The following is a 21,504-nucleotide window of genomic DNA, read 5'->3' as shown; positions in this document are numbered from 1 at the left end:
CTATCTTAACAGAAATTCAAACGTTCATTCTCTTTCAAGCAGTTAGAAAAACTGCTAAGACTATACTCTTTACTAGTAGAAAATTCTGGGTATATAAGGAACAATGGTTCTCAGGATTTCTGCCTCAAGCATGCTGGAATTTTGATTCAAAAATCATCAAGCTCTTCAGACTTTCCATCAGAGATCTGAAATAGCATAGCTGTAAAGAATGATAACACTGGGGGTGAGTTGACATAAGCATTAATAGTGCATGGGACAGTGAGCAGCTAGTGTGCCAAGGAAAAGCGTGTCACCATTTGGCCCTGCAATCTGCTGACTCAGCAATAAAAAACCAGCTGTATAAAATTTCACTGTACAAAGAACTTTCCGATTCCTTGTTTCATCTACTCTAATACTTAAAATAAATGGGACATATTTATTATGTTTACTATGTAAATAAGAAAAATAAGAGAGACTAAACTGTCCAATATAATAAAGCTTTAAGTAGCAAAAACTCTTCACTCGCCTCATGCTGCCTCTGCTGTATTTTACACCCCACTGCAGCTCAAGGAACAACTTCATATACCATTACCCCACCCCCAAAGAAACAGATAATGTTTCTGAAGATATAATGTAAAAAGAATAGCTCCAGGAGTTCCCATCATGGCGCAGCAGAAACGAATCTGACTAGGAACCATGAGGTTGCGGGTTCAATCCCTGGCCTCACTCAGTGGGTTAAGGATCTGGCGTTGCCATGAGCTGTGGTGTAGGCTGCAGACACAGGTAGGATCCCACATTGCTGTGGCTCTGGCATAGACTGGCAGCAACAGTTCCAATTAGACCCCTAGCCTGGGAACCTCCATATGCTGCAGGTGTGGCCCTAAAAAGGACAAAACAAAACAAACAAACAAAAAAAAGAATAGCTCCAGAGTAATAAAGGAGAACAAATGAGTAATCTTTGGCAGTTTTCTTTTTCAGTTCTCAATTATTCATTTATTAATAGCTAAAGAGCTATTTCCAAAAATATTTTGGCAATACTAGATTGTGAAACTTATTCCAAAGCAAAAAGCACATGAAAAACAAAAATGTGAAATAATTAATTCTGTGATGTTCAAACAACTTAACTTTTGCTACCTAGACACTGGATAACTCTGGATCTTAACAGAGTAGCATTTTAAACACTGCTACCAAGAAACTAAAATCCTCATGAAAAGCCAGAATTCACAACAAATGTTCCTCATTTAAAAAAAAAAAAAAAAAGGTTACCACTTTGCCCAATATTAAACTCCCCAAAATGCACAACAAAATTCATCTCTAAAAAATGCCACTGTCAGGAGCAATAATAGCAAAGCATAGGGAACAGCTCAGTTCCAGGTCCTTTCTCTTGCCAGAGGACTCCTGGGATCCACTATTACAATTAACAGCAGTATTATCACTCAGGTGGTATGAATTTCCTATTATAGCTAGAACAAAGAATTAAATTCCCTACTCTTTACCACAATGGATAAATCCTAAATATACAAACCACAAAAGACTCCTTAGATGTTATGCAACAGCAGAAGAACCACTTTCCATTGTAAGCTGTTAAATATAGAATACAATTTTACAAAAGCCTTAGGCATATCTCAAAATGATATGTGCAGCCTAGTTCTCAATCTCTCAAACACAGGTTCATACCTGTAAGCAACACCTTGCAGATTCACTTTTTTAAGTTTTCTGAGGTCACTCCACAGAACAATTCACTCTGAGATGAACAAATGTTACAGGGTAATAGGAATCACATCCAAATTGTGGACAGTGCATCCAAAACTTAAAAAGCCACTTCAGCCATATGAAAATATTTAGGAGGTATCTGACACGACAATCTGATTTTATTTTATTTTATTTATTTATTTTTTTTTTCGGCTTCACCCACGACGTATGGAAGTTCTCAGGCCAGGGATCAAACCGCATCACAGCAGCGACCCAAATGCTGCAGTGGCAACACCAGATCCTTAACCCACTGAGCCAGAAGGGAACTCCCTGACAATCTAATTCTGTTGTTAATATTCAGAGCTGAGAAAAAGCAACAACTGGGACATTTTTTAACTAGGAGGCTTTTAGAGATGGTCATAAATCATACTACTAGAATAAACAGAACTAGGTCAGCAATGACTGTCTCTATAAAACTTTCCTTTACCTTAAGAATAACACTGTCCTGAATGAAGTTTTTTAACCTAACTGTAGGATTAGTAGGAACATTAGCTCTGCCTCTTGTTTCTTACAAAGAGAAATAATAGCTGTTTTTTTATGGATGTTCAACAATATGACAAACACTCTTTTGAAAAATAGCACTATATAAAGTACTCAAAAGAACCAAAGGAACCTTATTTCCAGATATGGTTAAGATAGTCTGAAAAGGAAACAATGACCATACCAACTTTCCAGGTTCTTTTATTGTTTTTTGTCTTTCTAGGACCATGGCATATGGAGGTTCCTAGGCTAGGGGTTGAATTGGAATAGCAGCTGCCGGCCTACACCACAGCTCAGGCAATGCTGAGCAAGGCCAGGGATTTATCCTGCGTCCTCATGGATACTAGTCAGATTCGTGTCCACTGAGTCATGACGCAAACTCTCCGGGTTTTTAAATTAAAGTTCAAACAACTCTTAATCTTAAGTAAATGGAGGAACTTCTAATAAAGCAAGATGTTCTCCCCAAAATAAGCCCAACAACTTAGAAACATGAAAACAACATAGAAATTAATAAGCAAAAGAAATAAAAGGAACTGAAGTCCACAGTAAATCAGACAAATTCTAAAATAAACTTATTGTCATGAAACTGGGGTTCCACTCTATGATGCAGAAGCTTTAGCCAGAGTACAACCGCTCACATACCTTGAAGCAAAACTACGAAGAGAGAAGAGGAATGACAACTAAGCAGCTGAATCAAGTGAATTCAACCCTAATGGTCAACAGTGTAAAAATTTTAGGCCAATTTCTATGTCAAATTTGCTGTGATAAAAATTTTTCTAGCAGGGCCTTTTTCCTTATACATGATTCATCTCCACATGAATCTATCTAAATAACAGGAAAAACAAAACACAACAATTACTAAATTTCCTTTGGGGATAAGAAGAGTAAACAAAAGGAGAGTCAGGGAAAACAAAATGGACAGATGTCATATATGAGCTGGCTTTTGGAGATGTTTTCCTGTACATCACTTCTGGAAATGAAAGGAAAACATAGGATGACAAAGGATAAAAATGAGACAGAAAAGACTCAAAAGTCCTTGACTGTACAATAATACCACACTTTCAATCACAGGAAGATACCATGTCAATGGGATTAACGGGCATCAATTCTGAAGAACTATAAAATTCCTCCTTAAAAAAAAAAAAGTCAAATTTTTGTCCTTAGAGAGAGGCACAATGGTGTTAATATGGGCTCTAAAGTCAGGCCAAGGTTAGAATTACATATTCTACCACTTAATATCTATAAAATGTATATAGCTGCTATGTTATAGTGTTGTTGTGATGATTAAATAACATAGGTTAAGCAGTTGTGTTCTGTTTTGTTTTTAAAGTGCCTGGCATATAGTGAGTGCTCAATAAATTACAGTTTCTCTGAACTCTGAATTATTGGCAGTGGCAATAGAAAAAAAAATTATTATTCTGTTCTGCTATGCTCTTTCACCAACTGGTACATGCCCTAGTACAATTCTTATCATGATGTTCTGTAATTATTAAGAGGCTGAGCCCCTCACCTGATTAGAGCTCTTAGAAAAGATAGACATTATCTAAATTACTTACATTTCCCTAGGGCTTATTATTATTAGCCCAGGGTTCAGCACAAGGTAGGTGCTCAGCAAATATTTGCTCTTGAATTTATATAAAAATCACTCAAGCAGAATTGTTAGGATTTGGGAACTAACTACTTCCTGCTAAACATTAAGCAGTGCTTTTACTTCTTTTGCTTGCCATTGATCAGATACAAATCCCCAGGGATAAGGTATATAGAAGCCTTACAAATAGTAAGACAGAATGGAGGGGTTACCCAAAAAATTGCAACAACCAGCCAAAACAAATAACTCAATTTGCCACAAGTGTATTTATTTAAAGGTAGGAGAATTACTTTGCTTCATAACCCTTTTCCAAATAATTCTGGTTTTTTGAGAGCATCAATATGTAGCAATGGATAACAACTCGGGACATCTCTGAGGTCTGAAGTTCAAGTTACATCAATACATACATAAGTATATTCCTTGAGTACCATATTAGAGTTTGCATGTACCACTGACAGTCGACTTAAAGAGCCACTTGAGAGAGCTTACTACAAGTGAAGATTCTAGAATTTCACCCCTAAAAAGGTTCATGAGATCTGCAATAGGGCTCAGGAAACTGCATTTTTAATAAGTAACCCCAAATGTTTTTGAATGCAGTTCCAACTACCATACTTTGAGAAAGAACCATAACACAATTTAATTCCTATAACTTTGTGATGTACTCATGATAATCATTTACCAAATGGGAGAAACTAAGATGTCTGCAAGGTTTATTGGTAATTTGCCCAAAGTAACCCCTTCAATAAAGTGTACCCACAAGATTCAGACCTATTGACTTACTGTAAAATCTGTACCCTACTACACTACTTTGCTTAAGACCATGCCATGAAAATAACACAGAGGAGTCAACGTCCTAATATCAACTTTCTCTTTTCAGCAAAACCAAATATTTCAAAAAAAAGTGTTGTCTTTTTGCCGTTTCCTGGGCCGCTCCTGCGGCATATGGAGGTTCCCAGGCTAGGGGTCTGATCGGAGCTGTAGCCACCGGCCTAACAGCCATAGCAACGCGGGATCCGAGCTGCGTCTGCGACCTACCTCACAGCTCACGGTAACACCATATTCTTAACCCACTGAGCAAGGCCAGGGATCGAACCCACAACCTCATGGTTCCTAGTCGGATCTGTTAACCACTGAGCCACGACAGGAACTCCTATGTTTCAAATATTTCACAGAAGGTTCTGATGCAAGCATCTACCAGATACCAAAAATCTTACTTCAAAATATTTATACTCCTTTTGAATCAATTTTTTTTTTTTGTCTTTTGTCTTTTTTGTTGTTGCTATTTCTTGGGCTGCTCCCACGGCATATGGAGGTTCCCAGGCTAGGGGTTGAATCGGAGCTATAGCCACCGGCCTACGCCAGAGCCACAGCAACGCGGGATCTGAGCCGCGTCTGCAACCTACACCACAGCTCATGGCAACGCCGGATTGTTAACCCACTGAGCAAGGGCAGGGACCGAACCCGCCACCTCATGGTTCCTAGTCGGATTCGTTAACCACTGCGCCACGACGGGAACTCCCTTTTGAATCAATTTTAACTGACTCAATTTTTTAATCTTCTCTTGAAACCCAAACTTTACTTTAAACCAACCAAAACCCCAAATTAACCGTGCTAACTTTCAACAGCCTGAACTTAAACATTATTTCACTCATGAACCATGAACTGGAATCAAGCACAGCCCCCTTTTTTCTAACTCAAGTGAACTGTAATAAAAATCAAACCAAACCCCAAATGAATAAATATTTTACTTTGTATTAAGCTCTCACTTGAAACAATATCAAGATGTATTTTAGAAACAGGTTTACTTCCCATGAAAGCCTAAAAGGCTTGCAACATATGTGAAAAGAGCTTTCTTTTCCTTTTAGGAATTAACATTATAATCTTTAAATCTTAAACATTCTTATCTGATTTACAAGCTGCCCAATTTGAGGCAAGGAGAGAGTAGACAATAACTTTTTTCTTAATGAGGACATTTACCATATTATCAAATACATGAGTGGAAAGAGTAAATGGTAAACATTTAGATTAAAGAAACAAATAATTACTTCAAAAAACACAATGACCCACTGATCCAGGGCTCACATTTCTGGCAACTTCAATCTTGAGCAGCCATGAAACCAGAAGGACAAAAAATAGCTCTCACAAACTTGACAATTTACTCTAGTCTTAGTGAGTATAATATGATTTCAGCACTCCACAATTTTTTTAAATGGATTTCTCTTGGCCTGACACAATCCCCTTGATCCTCAATATTACCTTCTGACAAATTCAAATCTCCACAACGGAAAAAGCTCATTCACAGTTTTGCTTTCCTCTTAACTATGCACCAAAGTTATCTTCACCCCTAAATTCAAACTGCTTTTCCTACAGCACAGCATACAAATCTGTATACATTTTAAATGGAGGTTATTAACCTAAATTTTTGTTATGTTTCAAACAGTAGTGGAAGGGAGAGGAGAAGGATAGAATCTGGTTTTTTTCCCAGAAGACTTATATGTTAGGCTGGTCCTATATGTTTTTTAAACTACAATTTAACAACGAATATCCAGTCAATGAGGATAAGGATCACATGTTTATTACATGATTACTGTACCCATTTTACACCAATGTGCAAAGGCTATAAAATATTGGCTCAATTATAAGTGAACAAATTCCTAGAGAATTCCACTACACTTTGGAAACTGCTACAAGTCTTAAAGTCACTAAAAGAAGTAATAACTCCTCCTCTAAAATGATACAAGACCCTGTAATCTCTCAAAAGGATTGAGTCACTCAGTAGACTGAAAAGAAAATGCAAAGACAAAATTCAGTGATTTGACAATTTTCCCTGGGACCAACCCTCATCACCACACATCATCACCAACATTTCCATAGAGGACTTTAGAGTTTACAAATATGTTTAGACCCACTGCCTCACTTTATCCAGGCAACAGTCTTATAAGGGAGATAAAACCAATAGTGAACTGTAAAACTGAAACTTACAAGATAAGCAAAACTGCTGAAGGTTATACAGTAATACTGAAAACTACAACCCAGACCATCCGATTTCCAAGTTTAGTACACTTTATGATGCCTATAAAAACGGAAGCAAGCCAAGCTATTTATTCCTATTCCAAAGTAAATCCATAAAAATAACTCAGCCAAAAGAACTGCACATTTTAAATAAGCATCCTCACATGTTTTAATATAAACTGCAAAAATACTTTTAATAAAAAATTGCTTCATTTTGCCAGCGTTATAAGGTTACCTGAGAGACAAATCATCTAAAACGAGAGAATTCTTCTGAGGAAAATCAAATTGTTGAACTGATAGGAAAACATTTAAGCACTTGAACAAAGTAATAATCCACTGGTAACAACAGCTGTTACTTCTGCAGGAACTGAAGGAACACTTCTTGTGTTTCATTTTCTGTTTTTGTTTTTTCCCCGAGGGGGGGCAGGGTGCCTGGTTTATTCTAAACAAGAAGCCTACTGGAGATGTAAAAGACAGAGAATGATTTTTCTAATCAAGAAACCAAAAAGAATATGAACACAATCTCTCTACATTACACAGTTTTAGGAATCTCCTGCTGACGTGGATGAGCTACAATATTTTACTTTCCATAAATTTTAAAACATCAGCATATTTGCTTAATAATAGTAATTTATTTTTTTTAAATATTCCAAATGTATATAGTATTTGGGTGGTAGCTGCTGTCCCACATCATGAAAAATCCACTCTGAAATATGTGCATATATAAATGCATTGTTCCTCATTTCCAGTTCTAAACTGCTTCCAAAAATACTCTGCACCAGTTACGGACCAACTCAGGGAGGTCTACCCCAACATACTTATTATCACCATCTCTCTCCCCTCAAAGGAATCATTCACATTGTTAAGCTCTCCCCTGACTCCTTTAAACATGCATTATTCTTATGTCAATTAAATCCACCTCAGAGGACAGCTATCCTATGTTACTCCACCTTCTGTGGCTGCCCCACCCCCCAAATCTTAGTTACCAGAAGAAACTTTTTCTTTCTTTTCCCTATCACTTGTTTCCACTAGAGAGCTAACCACCTTTTTTCCCTAACCACCTTTTTTCCCTATCACTTGTTTCCACTAGAGAGCTAACCACCTTAACCACAGCTGGTGAGCAAAAGGATACTAATTCTGTTCTTACACCAGTATCAAGAGAAAGTGAAGCCAGAAACAGAGAAGCCAATGCCCTCAACCTATCAAACTCCTAAAAGTACACAGAAAGATCTCCCAGCCTCTCACAAACTCCATCTATCTCCCTCAAATTTAATCCCTTTACAAATCCAGTAGTACTAACATTCAGAAGAGTTTTTCAAAGCTAATTTTTAAGGGGGTTTTAGTTTTACTTACTATTCAATAATAATATAAAATAATGTAGAAAATATTATTATTCTGTATTATTTTTCACTGTAGTATGTAGATACCTGAACTAATTATGGCTTGGGCTTTGGGAGAACAGCCTAGGAAACCTAAGTATTTTTATTTTACATATTTACAAACTTTCAGAGGGAAACTGTTGTCCTAAGTTCCAAAACAACTGATGAACTTTTAGAACATGGTCTGTTTACAGGCTATACAATCTGGGGGGAAAATAAACTGTATAATCTGAAGGGAAAATAAACTTAAAATATTACAGTTTAACTAAAGTAGAAATGAGATAGTGTACCTTCTAAGAGCTTTGCAAGAATCTCTTTAACTATGAAAAATAAAATAATCAGGTAATAAGAGTTCTGTCAAATCCAATTCTGCAGGGAATACCACACACCTTCAAATAGGAATTAATTTTTAGTGTATATTTATAACTACATGAGTAATGATGTTATAGTTAATAAAGACTATAAGGAAAAAAATAACATTGTCCCAACTGATTCTAATTATATGGAATCAAATCCATATAAAAATATCAATTTTTATATTTGTCCCTTTCTTCCTTCCTCTAATACTTACCACTCTTCCCACAAAAATGGACTTTAGAGAACTTAATAATGCCATTCAAATAAGGCAAGTCACAGGTCCATCTCTCCATGGAGAAAGAGTACTGACAGATCAACTGGGCCAATTCACAAAGCAAAGTCCACTTTGCATTTCTCCCCACAAACCTCTGCAATAAGAGAAGCTAACTGGGCTCTGTTAAATAAAGACCACTGGAATGACACAGTCCTACACTCACAGTGGGACTATAATAAGACTTGGCTCCAATTGCCACTGCCTAAGAAGTATGGCTGATCCTCTTGCTAATGGTCACAGAAGAGCATGCTGGGATCCCCACATGCCAGAGTAGAGTAATTCCCACACTGCCATGCCAATTCATAACTTATAATGTAAGAAGCCTAAGAAGACTTAAAGGTAGGGAATACTTTCTCTTGGAAAAGAGCTCTAATTCTTGGGATAGACCTTCCTTCCGAACCCTGCCTTTTCAGACGGTCTTTGTCACCTCCTACTGTTACTTACTTGATCCAATAATAAACCAGGACAGGACTAGCATAAGTCAGCTAACGGTAACAGCTGGCTAAGGTCCTTTTTATACCATACCGCCAGTCTGCAGAAGCATTGGAATACATACGCTAACATCAGTGGAAACATGAGTTCCAGTTAAAGTGAAAGTAAGAGAGAAATTCAACCCTACACTTCAAATACTTATATTTTGATAAATTATCTGTGTATGGCTTTATAAAGTATTAATTCTCACATGTGTTTATGCTATGTACATCCTTTTTATTTTGTAAGTATTCTCTCATATTAATGGCACACAGTAGGCTAACTGAAAGAAAGTTTCAAAAATCTTGAGAACAGAAAAAGAAAGAAGAGACAGCAGAATTTTTGGTTCAAATACATTGTCACTGACTAATCATATGCTTGATAAGCATTAACAGTGTACTAATAAACATGTATTGTGGTAAGAACTGGGGTCCCCAAAAATGAATAAGATAAACAAGGCCCCTTCTTTCATGGAGCTTTCTAAAAATTATTTATTTATTTATTAATGAAATCTGGACTCAGTATTTATTCAAAATCTGGGTTCAGTATTTTCCATAACATAGTAGAGTCAGGTACCTTACCAATACCCCACTTAATTTTAACAATCCTTTGAAGTGCATGAAATTACTTTCACCTCACAGATGAGAAAACTGAGACTTTAAGAAGTTAAGTGACTTATTGGACATCATAAACTATTAAAAGGAGCCACATTAAAACAGCTATTCTGCAAACTATTGCTCTTGGAATGGATTTACGAGATCCTGCTGTGTAGCATTGAGAACTATGTCTAGATACTTACATCACAACACAACAATGGGAGGAAAAAGTATGTATACATGTAGGTGTAACTTGGTCCCCATGCTGTACAGCAGGGGGAAAAAAAAAACAGAAACAAAACAGCTATTCTAACTCCAAGTGATAGGTCTATTACAAATATAGCAATCTGCTTCTAAAAAAAGGCAAAATAGGAAAAGGTACCCCTGGATGCCCAGATTATGAAATTAACTAGAAATAAAATTGCAAAAATCTTCAAAAAAAACACTCTAGTGTAAATATATACACATAACAGACTAAGACGGTACTCAAGACTTTTCTGAGTTAATTCCCTCCGAGACTGCATTCAGCACAGCTCCCCAGTTTGTGTACATTCATGCTTCACAGACAAAATACACTGTTGAAAAAGTTAGTTATAAAATAAATTATCTGTAGAGTCATCATACTTTCTCACCAGTTTCCATTACAAAAAAAATGAAACTATGTACCCACTGAAGAGCTCAACAATAGATAAAGTTTAAAGCTTCAGAGATCTGATTTGGTAAATAGTCCTGTGCTATATCATCTTATAGATCAATAGGTCTGAACTACTACTCTTAAAATATCCCTTTAAATCTTAAGAAGAAATATACTTCTCCTATATTTGAGACACCCATACACACAATCCACAGTCATGTATCTTTGTCCCAGGTACTTGCATTACCCAAAAATGAGCAAATAAACATTAAGGCAGAAAAGAACAAACGTTCCAAACAATCTAGGTACCATGAAAATTACAGAAAAAATGGTGGACCTCAGAGGCCAGTAACAACAGCAGGTGAACTTGCCAGTTTCAATAATCCATCTATCAAAGCAAAGGAAGCAACACCTTCCTGCAATAAACTGTGTCCCAAGTAGATAATAGGACCCATAACTTACAAATGTCCTTCGAAAACTGAAATGTTTGATTCCAAATTCTTTTAAAAAGAGAATATTTTAGTTGGGTCATTCTACTTTTGGGTAGGACAAATATTCCAGATAATCTAGCCAACAACATAAATGGACTCCAGAAATTAGCCCAGTACTGACATCTCAAGTTTTCCTTTAACAATAAATTTTCCACATTCGTATTTCCGAGAGAGTGTAATTTATACTTATGTCCAACGTGTATGTGAATACACATACACAAAGTCTAATTAACCATTAATTTTCTAATTTTTTAAATTACATTTTCAACTATGAATAGTGTTGCTTCAGTAAGAGTTAATACACACAATTAATACTCTCTCCCCTCTCTTCTCTAAAAACTTCCCTCTCATACTAGGCTGAGCACTTGAATATATCCATCCAAGTACTTATTTCTTCCTAGACTAGACAGTGAAAAATCAACTATAAATAGAAAACTCCTTGCCTTCATGGACCTAGAACCTAGTGTGAGCAAAGTTATACAGTAACTCAGGTAAGGGTATATAAAAGAGAACTTAAGAGGATGCAATAAAGCCCATAATGGTGGATCTAGAATTAATTAGGATTGGCTCACCTAGAAAAGTGATATACTTTGGTTGAAAAAGAGTGAAACGGGAAGGGGGCAGTGGAATAGGAAAAGAAAAGGCATTAAGGAGTTCAGGAAAACATGAGCATTAAAAAAGAGGGTAGTCAGTTGCAAAAGACAATATACTGTATGATCCTGTTTATATGCAATGTCCAGAACAGGCAAATCTATGGAGGCATAAGGCACATTAGTGGCTGCCTAGGGCTGGGGAGGGAGATGGGAAGGAGATAGGGAATGACTGGTAATGGGTTAGAGATTTCTTTGGTGGATGAGGAAAATATCCCCAAATTAGTCTATCACCTAAGACTATGGTGAGAATTGCATAACCCTGTAAATACACCAGAAATAACTGGGTTGTATTATTTAAATGAGTGAACTTTACGGCATGAAAATACGTACTCCCTAAAAGTGGAGTCATATGAAGCCCAAGGCATTATGGTTAAATCACGGTGAGAAAAAAAGAATGGAGAGAAGGATTGAAGAGGGCCAGGAGCTATATTATTATGCAGTTTTGTAGACCATTTTAAGATCAACAAACTTCTGATCTGATACCTCAGTATCCATTCACTACAACTAAAAACAGATCCACTTACTTGAAGAACAGATCCACCATCTCACCCACACTTGCTTTACAGCAAAATCAGATAAATAATTTGACTCTTTTAGCTATTAGATTTTTTCTCTCTCTCTTTTTTGGCCACACCTGCAGGATACGTAAGTTCCCAGGGATCAAATCCAAGCCAAAGCTGCCACCACATATGCAGCAATTCCAGATCCTAAACCCACTGCACTGGGCCAGGTATCAACCCCAGGCTGCCTCAGAGACAACACCAGATCTTTAACCCAATACACCACGGCAGGAACTCCCTCTTAGATATTTTAAATGAAACTGATATCATTGAGAAATGCTTTCTAATTAAGCAGATTATTTATAAAATTAGACCCATCTTTGTATGGCATATTTAGAAAAACAATGACCATTAGTGAAAATAAAACACCTGCATTACTCTGATTAAAATTTTTATCATCTAGGTTGAGAAAGTGAAATGAATTGGTAAAACCACTATTTCTCCTTCAGGGAAAAAAATGATTTTCTTAATTATCAAAAAGACCACCAGTAACCAAACAATAAGAGAAATAAAACTATGTAAGAGGGAAGGCCAAGTAACGAAACAGAAAATACTGAGGGCCCAAGCAGTAAGTCATGGCTCCTAACACTGCTCATACTTCTAAAAGCAATTCTGAAGGAAAATGATAAAAAGAAATAAAACTATGTAAGAGGGGAGGCCAAGTAACGAAACAGAAAATACTGAGGGCCCAAGCAGTAAGTCATGGCTCCTAACACTGCTCATACTTCTAAAAGCAATTCTGAAGGAAAATGATAAAAAGACAACATACTAAGAATTCACTATGATTGTCTTCAATACAGTAAAAAGTAACATGAAAATGCCATAGGCAGCTACAGAGTGGGGGTGGCAAGTCTGCAGCTAACATTTTTCACCCTAAACATTACCTATAAACCTCAGCAAAGGCAGAAAGGCCAAGGTCTTACAGGTTATGGTACTAAATTGACAGAAAAAACAGAAGTTCCACAAAAGGAGACTGTACCCATGGATTGGTGGTGGAAAAAATGTTCAGAAAGGACTATGCTGGCTAGGAGACTTCTCTGTTTACCTACTATATCTTCAGGCTATATAAGAGTCATTTAAAAATAACAGCCACATTTTATCAGAAGAAAAAGATATCCAAAATAAGGTGAAAAAGAGAATTCACTGATAGACATTATATCAAAACAAAAGATCTAGAAAGAGCTGCCCAATTTAACCAGAAGAAAGTTGAAAAAACTGACAAAAACACACTACAGGAAAAACATGCAAAAGCCAAACCAAGAACTTATCTGGAAGACAGGAAAAAATTCCTTCCAACAGTGAGAGCTTCAGAACATAAATAAAACAAGAGTCCGAAGATAAAATCATAAAACAACTGAAAGATACAAAAGAAAAATTGGTTTGGTCCTTGTATTAGTTTCCTGCAGCTGCACTAACAAATTACCACAAACTGGGATGCTTAAAAGCACAGAAATTATTCTCACAGTCCTAGAGACCACAAGTCTGAAATCAGAATGTCATCAGCAAGGCTGCGCTCCCTCCATAGGCTGTAGGAGAGAATCCATTCCTTGCATTTTCTGGCTTCAGGTATCTGTCCATATTACTTGAACTGGGGCCTCATGGACACGTGATTCCAATCTGTGTCTCCACAGTCACATAGCCTCCTCTTCTGTGTGTCTGTTCTCTTCTGTGTATCTCAAAAGGACATCTGTCATTTGGATTTAGATCGCACCAGGATATTCTAGGATGATTTCATTTCAAGGTCCTTAATTTACCTGCAATCTGCAAAAAAAACCTTTTTTCCAAATAAGGTAACATTCGCAAGTTGCTAGAATTGGACATGGATATCTTTGGAGTTCATTTTTCAGCCTATCACAGTTCTCAATTTGCTCCTTAGCTCATCAAAACAACCACAGATCTCATAAACTAGAAACAGCAAAGAATGGAAGAGACTTGGTGAAAAATTAATGCAGGGAGGAAGGATATCACAGTAATGCAGAGGGAATTAATGAAGTTAGGCAATTCTGGAGGAAATGATAAATGTGAAATACAAAAACGCTAATTTTGCTCCAAGAATCGATTCTGACACATGAACAGAAAAAGTATTCAAAAATACAAATTTCCTTGAAATTGAGCAAACTATATCTTCCCCCACAAAAAGTTACAGTGTGTACCACAAAAAATTGACTCAGAATGACTGAAGTATCCTGGTTAAACTAAAGGATTAAAAAAAGAATCTATCAGGAGTTCCCGTTGTGGCTCAGTGGTTAACAAACCCGACTACTATCCATGAGGACACAGGTTTGATCCCTGGCCTTACTCAGTGGGTTAAGGATCTAGCGTTGCTGTGAGCTGTGGTGCAGGCCACAGATGTGGCTCAGATCCCGCATTGCTGTGGCTATGGCTTAGGCTGGCAGCTACAGCTCTGATGTGACCCCTAGCCTGGGAACCTCCATGTGCCTCGGGTGTGGCCCTAAAAAGACAAAAAAGAAAAAAAAAAAAAAAATCTATCAGGCATCCAAACAGAAGGAGAATCAGTCATCTGCAAGAGGAGAGGGGCCAGGGGATGTCTGTGGAAAAGCCAACAGACTAGTTATGAAAAAATAAACCAAGCTTTTTTTATAATATCACTGTTTGGCTTATGACTAAGCCAAGGAATTTCCTTTTGAGACCTCACTTTCCCTATCTATAAACTGAAATAAGTGAATAAAAGCTTTTAGATCCTTTTCAGCTCTGAAAGTATATGATTTCATGATAAAAAGACGAAAGGATACATTTCAAACACTAGGTTTTATAGCATAATTCTCACCTTCCAGTTTTTACTCAGTTACAGGCTGGGCAAGAAAAAACTTACCTCAGTCACTCCTCCCACCCCAAAATATACCTACCATTTTTACCCAGCAAATTAGCAAATATTAAAAAATAAAAAGTAAATACTCAAGGTTAACGAGGATACAATAAAACTAGGCATCCTCAAACGCAATTAACTCTTAAGGAATTTTAGAAAGGTTTCATGAGTTTACACTCTTACTCTCAGTGTTTGAGAAATTAGTATCTTAAAACTGTTAAAAATGCCTTAAAATTGTCCCCAAATATCAAGTGAGAATGTTAGGGAAAAGGAAAAAAAAAGTCACTGGATAAGAATATAAGAGTACTTGATGGGGCAGTGAGAAGGTATCTACTGGAGAAAGATAAGGTGTGGAAGAAAAATGAAAGTTTATATATAATCTCCAGTAGTAGTTAACATTTGAGCCAAAGAGAACCTTTAAGAATTTGTTAATGCAAAGAGGCCTCCAAATCCATATACAAACCAACCACGGTTGAAAGTGAGTGATAAATAATGTCACAACCACAAATATACACATATATACTGATTCTTAAATATGAAATCCTATTTTGATTAAGCATATTTTTCCTTATAAGCATCAACAATGACAAAGAACAAGGCCTTACCCTCTGACCCAGTGCTTCCCTTTCTAGGAATATGGTGGGAAAAAAGTCATTAGAAACTGAGAAAAAAATGGCTGATTTATGTAGACATTCATATTAGTTGAAGCAACATATCTATCACTAAATTGGAACCAATGAGATGCTCCAAAATAACAGAATCACTAAGTATATATAAGGCTCACAGTGAACAGAATATTACCAGACACTAAAACTGATTTCTAAAAATATTTATAATACATATTTATAAGAAGATATTCAAGATACAAGATTACATGAAGAAACAGATTACAAATGGCCTATTGTACATATTACATATTGTGTAATTCTAATTTTTCCATTTTTGAAAAAAATGTTACTCAAACACATCAAAAAGTAAACAGTTTTTCTCTGAAGGAGAATATAGCTAAATTTTTATTTTCTTTTTTGGACCTCTGTAAATTTTCAAGGTCTCTACTATTGAGCATGTAAATTTTTAAAGGTGAATTTTCTTAAAGTTTGCAAAAGATATTCTTTTCACAGAAGTATTGTTATAATCTAACACATTACCTAGATATGATAAAAGGAACTTTTAAAAATAAAAAAGAACAAATGTCTACTTTTTAAATGATTTATCTATAGGTCTAAAACTGAGTATAATCAGCATGAGGAAGAGATGGATTGAGTGCCTCATAGTCAATATTTCCTGGGTTTTTTTTTTTTTTTTTGTCATTTTAGGGCTGTACCCACGGCACATGGAGGTTCACAGGCTAGGGGTCAAATAGAAGCTACAGCTGCAGGCCTATACCACAGCCACAGCAACATGGGATCTGAGCTGCATCCGCAACCTACACCACAGCTCCTGTGACCACACAACACCGGATCCTTAACCCACTGTGCTAGGCCAGGGATTGAACTTGTGTCCTCATGGATACTAGTAAGATTTGTTTCCACTAAGCCACAATGGGAACTCCTAGCCAATATTTCTTTTTCAATTAAGCGTGATTCTTATATTCAATACAGAACACAAGAAAATAAGCTGGATAAATCACAACTTATTATGATGTATATTTAAGATTTCCTGGAGTTCCCTGGTGGTTCAGTGGGTTAAGGATCAGGCATCACAGTGTGCACAAGCTGGATCCCTGGCCTGGGAGTCTGCATGTCATGGGAGCAGCCAAAAATAAAAAAAGATTTCCTAAAGGGTGATATCTGTACTATCTGTATTCAGATTCAATTTTTATTAACCATTCTGTGACTGTTCATTTAAATCATAAAACAATCAATAATGTATTGTTACTATTTAACAGATAAAAAATTCAACAAGTCAGCTCAGAGCCTCGCCATATCACAACTAGAACCTACTAAAGCCAATTTACCTCACAAAAACCTGTTCCTCTTCCATCAAACTATTTGAAATTGTCCAGAATATACCACTAAGGCCATAGATCCCTCCAGCCCACAAGAAACTTTAGGGACTAAATCTATCACACCTTATACCCTTGTTTACCAAAGTCTCCACTAAAAATGCAAGCCTCTCTCATTTGCTATTAACTCTCTCTCCACCCCACCCCCCCATCTACTCAATATATCTTTCTCATCTGAGTCAATTCCTCAACCTTACCTATTCCACAATGTCCTCTGAATTCTCACTCTGATCAGCAAATTCCACCTTCTGTCCTTAAGGAAAATATAACTTCACCCAAGGACACTACTTTCATAAACCCATAGAGGCTGAGATTAGTCAATTCTTCTACATATCTCAAAATAATGTCCTTCTTGTTCACTATCATCATTTCAGGACCTGTAGTTATCTAAAACAAACAAAAAAGTCCTACTTATTATTGAGGCATTCCTGTCTATTCTGGTTCTTCTTCTACAAACTTCTAAATGCTATAGTTTTTCTGGGCTTGGGCCTAGACCTTTTATCTTCTGCCTCTATACTCTCCCCAAATTTATCTTATATATTCCCAGAACTTTAACACATGGTATTTAAATTATCATCACTTGAGAACTGTCAGTTCTCAAATTTATTTCTGTAGCTCAGACCACTCTTTCAATCTTTAGACACCTCTTTATCCCTCCCACTTCAGCATTACACTTGCCTAGCTCATACCTCTGATTAAAATACCTGAAACAATTTAATATATTCTGTAAGAATGCAAAGTCTAGTTTGAGTCTCATCTCGTGCCAGTGTTCCCTTTGCTCACTATCATTCAGTCACACTAGGCATCTTTCAATTTACTGGATACACAAAGTTTTTAGCTTCCACAGGACTCTTTTACATGATACATCCCTGTGCCAAGAATGTACTTTTTCTAGCCTATCAGCTGACTCGTTTTATCCTTTAGGTCTCAGCTTAAATATCACTTCCTCAGAGAATCCTACTATGATCATTCTAACAAAGTAATTTTCCTCTGTTATTATCCTCTCACTACCCAGTTCTTTTTCTTCAAAGCACTTATCTGTCATAATTTATAAGTGAGGACACAAATAATGTCATGACCACATTAAGTGTTCAAACTTTTATCTTTCACATAAATCAAAAATCAGTGAATGAACGGGCTTACCCACAACCACAGGTAACACAGAGAAAAGCAAGATCTGCCCAATATAAATCCAGTGTTCAATATACAATAATAACCCTATGACTCCCCATCTCAAACTTAATGTAACTTTAATATTTAACCAGATTTAATAATTTACTGTAAAAAAAAATACGGTAAAGTTTCAAGACATTCTAGCATATAAAAATCACAAGGACCAGAGTGCTCAGAAATGTAATGGGAGGTCTGAATTTTTGAAAAATAAAATAATTTTATTTCAACACTTCTCAAAATATTTCTAAAACATTTTCTTATCAGAATAAACAAGAGACAGTAACTAGTTCAGCAGAGTTCCAAATTTTCACTAATAGAACAAATGTTCCAGAAAAAGCAGTAATTTATACCTTTTTTTTTTTTTTTTTTTTTTTTGGTCTTTTTGCTATTTCTTAGGGCCGGTTCCGCGGCATATGGAGGTTCCCAGGCTAGGGGTCCAATCAGAGCTATAGCCACCGGCCTACACCACAGCCACAGCAACGCGGGATCCGAGCCACGTCTGTGACCTACACCACAGCTCACGGCAACGCCGGATCCTTAACCCACTGAGCAAGGGCAGGGACCAAACCCGCAACCTCATGGTTCCTAGTCGGATTCGTTAACCACTGCGCCACGACGGGAACTCCCAATAATTTATATTCTTAATCCAGCCCACAAAAACCTATTTAACTCTGGTTAAATAGGCCTTAGTACTAATAGTACAAAGTTCTGAGTTCTGGGTCCAGGAAGCAGGGCCCTGTAGTGAAAGAAGGGTGAGGATAAAAGAATACTGTTAGAGTTCATCTGAATCCCTGGGCAGCCTGGCTTGTTTTTTGACTCTGCCATGTCCTAAGCTTCTTTTCCCCATGCCCTGATGCATGCATTCAAAACGAACAGAGGATGAAGTGGGAGTAGAAAAGTAGTATTTATTAAATACTTGACAAGTACAGTGTTGGTCATATTTCACTTACTTCCACCAACTTCACATATGATCCTCTGTTTCACAGAGAATGCTTAACTCTAAGCCTGTACTCTTTCCACTACTTCTTAAGCAACCTATTCTAATTAAATAATTATATAATTACCTGTTTAATGTACTATCCACAAGGAAATAAGACATTTTACACCACTTTTCATAAACAGCGACAGCTCAAAATTTCTTGGGTGAGTGACTGAATCAATAAAAGAATAAGCAAAATCAACTAAAGTTTCATCTCTTCTGTGACCTGTTCTAACCATCCTAAACTACTATGATTATTACTCCTCTGGAGCCACACTGACTCTACCTGTGCATCCAATACAATGGTCACCAACTACCTGAGGCTACTGAACACCTGAGAGTGGTCAGTTTGAATTGAGACATGCTATTAATATATAACAGATTTTGAAAATTTAGTATAAAGAATTGAATGTAAAAATCTTCTATGTCTAATATATGTTAAAGTTTTAATATTTTTATACACTGGGTTAAATATTACTAAAATTAATTCAATCCATTTCATTTTTAAGGTGACCAACCATTAGAATTTTTAATCACATGTGCCTTACAATATATTTTTACTAAGCCACCCTGGTCTATAAGTTATGTTATTTCTATCTTATAGCATCTCGCATTATTTAAATATTCATACATGATGTTTCCCTATAAGGAAGTGTCCCCAGCCATATAAAATGACAATATGAATTGGAATGAACTTTAAAAAAACAGCTTAAAAAAAAAAAAAAGGAGTTCCCGTTGTGGCGCAGAGGTTAACGAATCTGACTAGGAACCATGAGGTTGCGGGTTCGGTCCCTGCCCTTGCTCAGTGGGTTAACAATCCGGCGTTGCCGTGAGCTGTGGTGTAGGTTGCAGACACGGCTCGGATCCCGCGTTGCTGTGGCTCTGGCGTAGGCCAGTGGCTACAGCTCCAATTAGACCCCTAGCCTGGGAACCTCCATATGCCACGGGAGCAGCCCAAAGAAATAGCAGAAAGACAAAAAAATAAAAAATAAATAAATAAATAAACAGCTTAAGTTATAATTTACTCAAAGTGTACAGTTCAGTGACTTTTAGCATATTCACAGGCTTGTGCATCCATCATCACAATCAATTTCAGGACATTTTCATTATACCAAAAAGAAACTCTACATCCCTTAACTGTCACCCCCGCATCCCTCCATTCTTACTAGCCCTAGGGAAATATTAATCTACCTTCTGTCTCTACAGATTTGCCTATTCTAGACACTCGATAAAATGGAATTATGTGGTCTTTTGTGATTGGCTTTTTTCTCTTAGAATAAAGTTCTCCAGGTTCATCCACACTGAGGTACTTTGATTTCTTTACATATGATTTTTTAAATTACTGAATAATATTTCCATGTATGGATATCTCCCATTTTGTTTCTCATCAGTTGATAAACACTTGGGTGTTTCTTTTTTGGCTTTTATGAATAATGAGCTATGAATATTCATGTACATGAACATATGTGTATACATCTAGGACTGGGGTTGCAGGAACTTACAGTAACTCTATGTATAGCCATTAAAGGTATTACCAGATATTTTTCCAAAGTGGATGCACTATTTTACATTCCCACCTACAGTGCATGAGGATTCCGATTTATCCACATCCCCACAAACACTTGACATTATCTGAATTTTTTATTCTAGACATCCTAGTGGAGGTGAAGTAGTATTTTATTGTAGTTTTTATTTAGAGTTCCCTGATAGCTAAAGATGATGAGTAATTCTTCACATGTTTATGAAGCATATACATAGATAGCTTCTCTGTAGAAATATCTATACCAATTTGGGTTCCTCATCTTTCTTATTATTGAGCTATAAGAGGTCTTTATACATTCTAGATACAAGTTCCTTATCAGATAAAGTATACGCAATTATCTTCTCCTCTCTATAGACCATCTTTTCTCTTTCTTGATGTTTTGAAGCATAAATGTTTTATTTTTTTAAATGTTTAATTATTTTTCCTTTTGTTACTTGTGTTCTTGATATTATATCTAAGAAGCCACTTCCCAATCTAAGGTCACAAAGATTTACTCCTGTATTGTTATCCTAAGAGTTTTACAGTTTTAGCTCTTGCATGTAGGTCTTTCATCTATTTTGAGACAATTATTAGTAGTAGTATTTTTTTAAATTTTTTTTGTCTTTTTGCGTTTTCTAGGGCTGCTCCCACGGCATATGGAGGTTCCCAGGTGAGGGGTCTAATCGGAGCTGTAGCTGCCAGCCTATGCCAGAGCCACAGCAACATGGGATCTGAGCTGCATCTGCGACCTACACCACAGCTCACAGCAACT

The 21,504-nt window shown here is 36.6% G+C and overlaps 1 protein-coding gene across 5 annotated transcripts in view; it reads right to left on the bottom strand.

Annotated features, from left to right (window-relative positions):
• Positions 1–21,504, bottom strand: part of GSK3B (glycogen synthase kinase 3 beta) — a 233,450-nt gene that overhangs the window by 156,242 nt on the left and 55,704 nt on the right. The window contains exon 1 of one of the 5 annotated variants that reach the window (XM_021068186.2): positions 7,047–7,077. Within the exon in view, the coding sequence (XP_020923845.1) occupies positions 7,047–7,062 (16 nt within the window). The 5' untranslated portion in view covers positions 7,063–7,077. 5 annotated transcript variants of the gene reach the window in all.

The sequence above is a fragment of the Sus scrofa genome, chromosome 13 (assembly GCF_054392235.1).
Source record: "Sus scrofa isolate SSC_HxYL_T2T_F1_AM1 chromosome 13, Sscrofa_HxYL_maternal_Yorkshire_Landrace_v2.0, whole genome shotgun sequence".
NCBI lineage: Eukaryota > Metazoa > Chordata > Mammalia > Artiodactyla > Suidae > Sus > Sus scrofa.
The sequence above is the reverse complement of the archived record's forward strand: the minus strand, read 5'-3'. Positions and strand labels throughout refer to the sequence as shown.